Below are 9362 nucleotides of genomic sequence, written 5' to 3'. Positions count from 1 at the left end.
TATACTGTGTGCTGGGCACTGGGTGAGATGCTGGGGGTACAGTGAATCAGACTCTATCCCTGCCCTCATGTGGCTCATATACTAATAAAGGAGACAAGTAGCCCCCCAGTGCCAAAACAGGTATGTGCTGGCTGCCGGGGCAACATTTTTGAGGGACTCTTTACCCTCAACAGCTCTACTGGGAGGTACCTGGTGCAACTTCTTGCTGTCAATTCTAATTAAGCTTCTAAAAGATATGTTAGATATTGCTCTTAGACTTACAGAACATAGGGTAGGTGATTTGTTCAACCACTATATTTTGCAGATGAAGCCCAGAGAGGGTGCAAGACATTCTGAAGGTCAAGCAGGTACGTAGAACCCACATCCCTCAGGAGTTTGGGAGGCCCCCGGTGTTGATTAGCTCGCACCAGCTTCTTTGGAAGGTACAAGAAACTTAGGAATGGTGACTGGGTTGGTACTGGGGTAGAGTTGTGTAGGTAGCTGAATGGTGGGCAACTTTTTGCTGGGAAAAGACCCAGCTTGGCCTGGGAAGTGGAAGGATATGTAAAAGGGATGACTGTGCCAGAGGACATCGGGGTGTAGCCCTGGCAGGCTGATTGGCTGGGACCAGTGCTCTGCAAATGCCCCCTCTTATGGCGTTCAGAAAAGTTGGGGGCGGTGGCTAGCAGAACTGCATACAGCTTTAGCAATGGGGATGCAGAGGAACTAGGACGTTGAGGCAACTCCCTGGCCCCAGGAGTGGACAGGAACACAGTATAGACAAGGGAGAGAGGACAAAGAAAATTGAGACAGTCATGTGGACTCTGGTGCGTGTCTTGAATGGGGTGAGTGGGAAAGAAGGCATAATATTTGATTCCTTTCTCTTCTTCCTTCCCCCTTTCAGTGGGGTCCAGCTGTGTTCACTGGTCCTCTCCCGGTCCGGCAGTGGGTGTCTTTTTGGAGAGGCTGGAAGATAAGTGTGGGGACGTTGTTGTTTAAAGTGTCATTTCCAAGGGCCCCGCAGATGAAGCTCTCCTCAGGAAGAACTGGAAATAGAATCCGGGAATCCAGATTTCCAGCCTAGGTGCTGCAGCCGGCAATGGAGAGCCCAGGCAGGGCCTGAGAGAGAACCCTGGGTCGGCGTGGTCTCTAGGGTTGACCTCAGGGCCCTGGGACAGGGGAGCCTGTGCCGCACTGAAGGCAGGGCGATGTAAGGGAGGCGCAACTGGGCCTGGCCTGGCGACCCTCCTCGGCCAATCAGCCGCGTTCATCAGTACCCTCGGGCGCAGGGCACTGTGCGGGCGCTGCCCAGAGATCGGACACCCCACCCAGACCAGCGCAGGGAGGCGAAAGCGACAGCCGGGGCCGGGAGGGGGGCAGCGCAGCTGTCCTCTCGAAGCGAGGGGCCCTCGCGGCGGGTGTAGGTGGGGCCTGGAGAGGAGGCGGAAGGGCCGAAGCTGGGTGGGAGGGGCCCGGCCGCTGGGGCTGGAGCGCGCGGCTCGGGGGTGGAGGCTGCAGAGCCAGCGAGCAAAGCGAGGGGCGGGGGCGCTGGGGCCCGCGCGCAGGAGGGGCGGGGGCGGGGGCGGCGGGGAGGGGGGCTCGGGCTGCGTGTGCTGGAGCCGGCGGGGGCGGCGGTGCGTGCGCATGACGCGGGGGGAGGGCCCGGGCCGCGCGCTCCCGGTCCCGTTGTTGTTGCCGCTGGAGGCTGCTCCCAGGCGGCGGGATCGCGGCGCCGGGAAGCGCCCGGCAGCGGTGGCCACAGCGTGCGCGGCGGCGCCTCCCGGCCTCGGCCCCCGGCCCCCGGCCCCCGGCCCCATGCACTAGCCCCGCGCCGCCGGCTCCTTAGTCCCGGCCCCGCCAGCCCCGCGCGCCCGCCCGCCCGCCGCCGCTGCCGCTGCCGCCGCGCCGCCCAGGGATCCGGCCGGGCCCGCCTCGGGCCCCGCGGCTCCGGAACCATGAACTTCCAGGCGGGCGGGGGGCAGAGCCCGCAGCAGCAGCCGAGCCTGGCGGCGCCGGGGGGCGGCGGCGGCGGCGGCGCGGGGGGCGGCGGGCAGTTCGGCGGCGCAGGGCCGGGGGCCGGGGGCGGCGGCGGCCCCTCGCAGCAGCTGGCCGGCGGGCCTCCCCAGCAGTTCGCGCTCTCCAACTCGGCGGCCATCCGGGCCGAGATCCAGCGCTTCGAGTCCGTGCATCCCAATATCTACGCCATCTACGACCTGATCGAGCGCATCGAGGACCTGGCGCTGCAGAACCAGATCCGGGAGCACGTCATTTCCATCGAGGGTGAGCTGAGCCGGGGGCTGCGGGAGCTGGGGCGCGGTGGCTTCTCCGGCGCCGGCCGGGGCCTTTGCTGGCCCGTTCCGGCCACGCTCTCCCCGTTGGGGGTCCTCGCGCGCCTGAGGTCCGGGCCACGCCGTTTGCTGATCGCTGGCGCTGCATAGCCGGCGGCCAGGCTTCGCCATTTCTCGTCCGGGAACACTTTGGGGCTGGGGGCAGGTCCCGTGCCAGGGGACAGGTTTTCTGATCTTAGTGCTCCAGGGCGTGAGGGTGGTGTCGCTCCGGGGATGGGTGCGCTCGGAACCACAGAGGTTCCGGGGTCCAGAGGTCAGGTCTGGTCAGGCATGGCCGGGTAGGGTGGGCGCGGCGGAGGGCCTCGGCGGGCCGGGAGGTGGGGCCGCTGCCGGAGAGGCGTCTCAGCCGCTGTCCCGGCCCTGCCCGCAGCGGAGCGGTGGATCGGAGCCTCCCGTTAGTGGATGGCAGCATTCCCGGGCCCAGCGCCCGCGGGTCCCGGAGGGTGGCGCTCGCCGAGGCTCGCTCTTCCGACGCACACCCTCCACGCTGCCGCGGCCCGGCGGGCGCGGGCCAGGCCTGGCGCGGGGCTTGGGCGCCGGGGCCGCGTGGAAAGACCCGGCCGGGCCACTGGCGCCTTCGCTGGGTCCCCCGCACGCCGGGCACCCGCCGCTGCTCTCCAGGGAGCCGCTCGAGAGGCGGGCTCGGGGCTGGTGGGCGCTGACCGACCTCCAGGGACACAGCGCCAGGCGTCGGGGACTAGAACCCCGGGCCACTGAGCTGCCCAGCGCTCCTTTCTCTAGGCTCTTGGGCCCTGGACTTCGGCTACTGAGGGGCAGAGGAAGTGGGTGCACGCTGCTGGCAGATGTACCACGACCCCGGGTGTGGTGGGGACGGGCAGCACCGGCAGGCGCCCCAGCGGCGTGGTGACCTTTGAACGCATGTGGGGCAGATGGGCCTGGCCCTGGGCCATCTGCTTCCTCCTCCGGCTCCATTTGCAGGGGGACGCCCACCAGCAGGTGGTGGGTTCGGAAATGCAGGCAGAGTGCAAGGCCTTTTGCTGATGACTTGGAGTTGTGGGCAGGGCCCTGTCCAGTACTTGGGCCTCAGAGTTAGGGCCACACTCCCATCTTTCTCTCATTGTGTGAGGCTCTTGGGGGTGTCCTTCACCTGAATACCCCGTTTCTGCTTTCAGAGGTCCCCGTGGCTGAGGAAGGCATAGTTGGTCTTTTGGGGGTAGGGGATCCCATTTAGAGCTGGGGTCCTGCCCTTTTCTTGTAGCATTCCCGTCTGCCTTCTTTCTGTCCTTTTCCCAGCTCTCTCGCATCACATCTCTTTCCTCTGAAGGCTGAGTTCACTGTGAACTAATTAGGTGACAGAAAAAAACTCATTAGCATGGATCTGAGTAAATGGCCTGAATCATCGGTGTGGCTGGGGACCAGGAGATGGCATTTGTGTGAGCCAGGGGCCCCAAAGAGAGGAGATGACCAATATTTCCTCCTAGATCTGAAGGGGTGGGGGGTGGGGGGAAGAAATGCCATTCCCTGCAGCTTCCCTGTTTCCCCAGAGGAAGTAAGTTCCTGATCAGCACCAAGATGCCTCCCCCACCCCTCCCAGCCCCTTTTGGAGGGGGTGGGACAGCCCCAGGAGGGGTGAGGGATGGCGTCCAGAGCAGGGAGAGGCAGGATTGGCCGGATTCCACGTCTAACTCCCGCTTCCTTAACAGTACCCCCGCCCCCCGAGCTCAGGAGGTCTCTGGCCCGGCATCTTCCGTGAAGGCCAGAGTTCCTAGGACACACTTGGGTTTTCACCCCCATCTTGAATTCAACATGATAGGCGGAATTTCCCCTCTTAGAGCCCTCCCCCGTGACCAGCTTCCCCATTGCGGTTTGGAAGTACCCCACATTCCGTCTGCTTAGCCTGGAAGCTTGGTATCACCATTGCGGATCCTGGGACCCAATGTTTCATTGTCACCAGGGCCCAGCTGCTCCTCACACATCCGTTCCCAGCTCTCCTGGTCCCTACTTCCCTGCTCTTTCTTGGCAAGGCCTCCCACCTCTTTCTTCTTCTCCCCTTTTTTTTTTCCAGCCTCTCTCTTGGAACCCATCTTTATTACCCACCTCACCCTTGCTTTCCCACTCCTGTCGCCCCAGCTTTTCTGCTGTAGGCAGGCATCAAAAAAAAAAAAAAAAAAAAACCCCAGAAAACTCCTTCTCCAATTTCTGCCGTATATCCTTCCTCTCCCCATCTGCCAAACCATATTGCCGCTGTCCTGCAAAGCAGCGTCGGCACCTTCTTTCTCTGTGGAGGGAGGGCAGCAGCTTCTCTGGCGGGCGTTTCCCTGCTCACTCTCTGAGCCTGACCGAGGCCCCTGCCAGGGCCCAGCGGACTTGGGTCGAGACTGTTACATAAACACATTCATCGCCTGGGAGGCTGATCCTGTGTTTACTAGGGGTGAGCCTCTTAGGGGAAAGGGATGACATTTTCCTTGTGTGTAAGAAGCCTCATTCAGTAATACTTTAGTGAAGGGTGCGTTTGAGCTTTGAAGGTGACTGCGGAGATGCGGTCGGGATGCATTTGGGACTGAGGAAGCGTGGTGGCACCTTGCCCTCCTGTATTCTCTCTGTCTGCTTCTGTCAGCCCCTCTCACCCCGTGGCCAGGGCAGGAAGAAGCAGAGGAACTTTGAGCTTTCCTGTGTTTCAGGACAGGATCTGGAGGGAGGGAGTTCCTTTTCCCACCAAAGGCCAAGGAAAGAGAAAACCTGTCCACCCTACGGTCTTAAGGAACGAGCGGAATGTCACCAGGAGCTGGGACGGAGGGATAGACAGCCTACTGCGTGCGGAGCCCTTGAGCCACTCTCACCTCCCTGGTGGGTACACCGAGGCTCAGAGAAGCGAGGGACCTGCAGCGAGGGGTGCTCCCGGGGCTTGCTCAGGTGTCCTGGCTATGTCCTAGAAAGAGGACACGAAGGAACCAGGCCTTGGTCCAGATGGGGGACAGCCTGGGCCTACAGAACACAGGGGTGCTGGGCCAAGTGAGCCGGAAGCCAGGATGAGGTGTTGGGAGAAGCAGCCCTTGGGGTCCCAGCAGGTGGCCTGGAAAGGCAGGCTTGTCCCTGAGTCGATGTGAACCTGGGGAGGTCTGCCCAAGGGGAGGCCCGCATGGAGGGCCTGGAAGCGGACTGTGGCCCCGGGAGGCTACTGCTGTGGCAGGAACCCGGCTTTGTCAACTGGGTGACTTGTTCCCGTGGCCCTTGGTTTTCCCCCAGGGGTTTTTAAGCAGTGAAATTCCTTGGAGAGGCACCGTCTGCCTGCCTCTGTGGGCTCCAGGCTTGGTAACATTCTGAAAGGACTCAGTTAAAAAGAGGTGCGGGTTTTCCTGTCTGGTTCAAAATTAGGCTGAAGAGACAAGGGGGTCCGGAGCTGTGGGCGGGGCAGTCGGAGGGGGCAGCCTCGGCATCCGTAGCCTTCCCTGCAGGCCTGCCCAGGGCTCTAGAGTTTGTCCCCTGTTTCGTCTGTGTGCTGTGACTAGATCCCAGCAACAGCGCTCTGATGCAGAGAGCAGAATGGTGTACGTTTTGGAGACAGAGAAGCCCTCTCCTGAGCTGATTCCCTTCTGCCTGCTCCTCGGGGTGGGCATCCCCCAACCTGCTGCTAATTCTCACCTGTGGGACTTGCTCGAGTCTGCATTTCTGAGGCTCCCTCCAAGGGATTTGATTCCGTGGGTTCGGGATGGCGGCCCAGGGATCTGCATTTGTAACTTCCCCGGCCCCTTCTGGTAATTAGCTGGTTTGGAGAATGAGTGCCTGGTGGGGGACTGGTTATTTAGGACTTTGCACAGAAGAGCTCTAGGAGTTCTGAAAAAGAGGATATCAGTGTGGGTGCCAGTGGCCTGGGAAAGCTGCATTTGTTCCAGATACATTTATTTAGCTCCTACTGTGTGGTCCAGTTGCATCTAGCACAGTGGAGAGCAGGAGGGGAGAGAAGGGGCTGAGCCAGCGCTCTAGACCCTGAAGGTGAATGGATCAGCGAGTAGGCGGTGCCAGAGGGGGGATTGGGAGTGGCAGGAATAAAGGCCGGGTTTTAAGAAAAGCAGGGCGGAGATGAGAGACTGGGGAAGCCTTGTCAAGACCCCAAGCCTGCAGGAACTTGGGCAGCCTTGAGATGCAGCCTCCCCACCCCCCATTCAGTCCTCCTTCACTGCACTCCAGCTCTCTGCCAGGTGGAAGACACCGTATAGATAAGACGGTCCTCGCTTGTCAACACCCTGTGGCTGGCACATACCCTAACTTTCCTCTACCAGTTATTTCTTTAACTGAATGTGTGTGCCAGGCGCAGGGTCTGAGAGATGCTCCACGCAGAGGGAACAGGTTGGCAAAGGTGGCAAGGGTAGGGGTTCAAGGAACAGCAGGCTGGTCTGCGTGCCTGGAGCCTTGAGTCCACGGGGGACAGGCAGGAGGACCCTGGTTCGGGAGTTTTGAATGCTTTATCCTGTATTAATTCATTTACACCTCACCTTGTTCTGGAAGACCATACGAGGGTGACCCTTAAGCCTGCAGGAGATGGGCTGTCACGAGAGGGTTGAAGTAGAAGCCAACCGGCAGGTCGTATTTGAGAGCCGGTTGCATTTGAGAACTTACTCTCTGTGCAGTGCCGGCTGGATCAGAGGGAGTAAGGCCACAGGGAGAGCAGGCAGCAGAGGTGGATTAAAGAGCTCTTAGTGTCCACGCCGTACATTTGACTGTGAGCCCTCCCTAGCAGCTGTCAGCGGGCCTCTGGCCTCAGAACCTCAGGAATGGAGGGGGAAGGAGGCCCTAGCTTGGGGGAGGCAGGCCCGGGGCCCTGAGAACTCCTGTGTCTCCGCTCAGCATCTCCTGAACACCCACTTAGGACCCTTTGGCTTGCCCCCATTCTCTTCTTAATATGCAGGTAACTCGAGATTAGTTGAACCGGAGAGCATTCCTCCTGACGCCTAGCCAACTTCCACCACGCAGGCCAGGGGTGAGGGGCAGCTAATTTTGGTGCATGGAGCTGAGCTCTAGGGTTATGGAAGCGGGAAGGGGAGGTGACCAGGATCTCCTGCTTTGAGGATGGGGACCATGGGCTGTGCAGTGTTCCACCAGTTAACATTCCTCACCTGCTTGCTGGAGATGGTCACGAGGCCTCTGCAATCCTTTGCAGTCTTCTCCGGTATGCAGGTATCATCTCCATTTTGCAAATGAGATCTCCTAGGACTGAGATGGAGTCACTTCCCAAGGCCGCACAGGAGCGGCACAGCCGGGGACTCTGCCTGGTTTTCCACCTCCAGGCCTGGTGCTCTTCCCCTCACATGGATGGGCCGACTGAGCTTTGCTGGGCCAGGCTGGACACCCAGTCAGCCCTTCTGGGTGCCTCTCAGGCAAGGTTTTGACCTTGAGTTGAACTTTTGGAAGCTTTTAGAGTATCACTTAAGGGTGACCCTGAGCTCTTCTTTCCTGCCATGGTTTTCTTCTGAGTGTCTTGAATCCCCAACTGAATGGTGGCTCTTGGAGGCGGGCTCTCCCTTCTATGAGCAGCATGGATGTTGTGCGTAGGAGAAGGACGCTTGGTCAAGAAACACTCCAAAATATTTGAACATTTAAAAAATTTAAGTATATGTTTATTTATTTTTTTAAAAACGTATTTTTTTATTAATTAATTAATTTTTGGCTCCGTTGGGTCTTCATTGCTGTGCGTGGGCTTTCTCTAGCTGCGGTGAGCGGGGACTACTCTTCGTTGTGGTGCGCGGGCTTCTCATTGCGGTGGCTTCTCTTGTGGAGCACAGGCTCTAGGTGCACGGGCTTCAGTAGTTGTGGTGCGCGGGCTTAAGTAGTTGTGGCTCGCGGGCTCTAGAGCGCAGGCTCAGTAGTTGTGGCTCACAGGCTCTGGAGCGCAGGCTCAGTAGTTGTGGCGCATGGGCTTAGTTGCTCCGTGGCATGTGGGATCTTCCCAGACCAGGGCTCGAACCCGTGTCACCTGCATTGGCAGGCGGATTCTTAACCACTGCGCCACCAGGGAAGCCCCTAAATGTATGTTTAAATGACAAAAATAATGCACGCTGGTTATAACACATTCAAATGTGGAAAGGAAGTCGAAGAAATGTGTGTGCCCCCCACCCCTCTCCGAGGTACCTGCTGTTGTCTGTCTGTCTGATGGGTGTCTTTCCCATCTGCTTTCTCTCCTATATATATCTACTGTCTACTGCTCTATGATTGACGACACTCTTGGCGTTTCACAGCGAAAGTGGGACTTCTGTGGGAAATACTCCACTGGGAGAAGGGGAACCAGAGTCACAGTTTCAAGAAAGGCATCTGCGTTCATGCACCCGTCTGGCAGCTCCCTGCGGGGCAGTTGGGATACCTGGGCTCTCATTCCTGTTCTGCCGCCGACTGGCTGTGAGAACTTGGGCAAGTCATAAAGGCGCCCCCAATTCCCCCGGCCTGTTCTCCCAGAGCCCAGTTCTGGTTTCATCTGCGCAGCTCGCTGTGACCCGCCCTCGAGCATTTGGACCATCTCAGTCTTGGGTCCCTGGTCCAGGGAGGGCAGACTCCATTCAGTGGGAGGTTCTGAGGCTGCCTTCTTGTGTGCAGCCTATGACACGCGCTGCCCGGGAGCCCTCCAGGAGCTGGTCATCGCCTCTGTTCCTGAGTTTCCTCAGGTAAGGAGGAGGGGTAGTGACAGTGTGATGGAGTTAGGTGCGGCAGGTGCCGTCAGCGGTGCCTGGTACAGAGCGAGCACCCAGTGCGTGCTCGTGGTGAGCTGAGGGGCTGCGTGCAGTTGATCCAAGTCTCCTGGTACCTAGATCTTTTCACACTTGTCTGATTACTTCCTTTGGACAAATTCCCAAGTGGAAGAAAACAGTGAGGCCGTCGGGCACGCACGACCTTTCTCTGTGCGCCACACTGCCCTGCAGGAAGGCCCTTCCCGTTTCCCTGGGGCAGAGACTGCCTTTTCCCTGCCCACCCTGTCCACTGGAAAGGTGAAGAGAAATGATGAAATGATTTTTGTTGTTGTTTTATCTTGTGTGTATCCGATTACTAGTGAGAGTCAACAGGAAACATAATGTTTTTGGTTGTTGT

General features: G+C 59.3%; 1 protein-coding gene across 4 annotated transcripts in view; it reads left to right on the top strand.

Moving 5' to 3' along the window:
* The first annotated feature begins 1646 nt into the window (after positions 1–1646).
* AGAP3 (ArfGAP with GTPase domain, ankyrin repeat and PH domain 3) overlaps positions 1647–9362 on the top strand; it is a 56665-nt gene continuing 48949 nt past the window's right edge. For 2 of the 4 annotated variants that reach the window (XM_022577558.3, XM_022577549.3), the window contains exon 1: positions 1647–2259. In XM_022577558.3, coding sequence (XP_022433266.1) covers positions 1935–2259 — 325 coding nt within the window. In that variant the 5' untranslated portion in view covers positions 1647–1934. The remainder of the gene's footprint in view (positions 2260–9362) is intronic. The other 2 variants (XM_022577597.3, XM_022577586.3) reach the window with 2 other exon arrangements.

This window comes from Delphinapterus leucas, chromosome 9 (assembly GCF_059928025.1).
Source record: "Delphinapterus leucas isolate spDelLeu-1000000601 "Yukka" chromosome 9, BTC_Dleu_Yukka2, whole genome shotgun sequence".
In the NCBI taxonomy this organism is placed as follows: Eukaryota; Metazoa; Chordata; class Mammalia; order Artiodactyla; family Monodontidae; genus Delphinapterus; species Delphinapterus leucas.
Note: the sequence above shows the minus strand (reverse complement) of the source record. Positions and strands in the feature narration are given on the sequence as shown.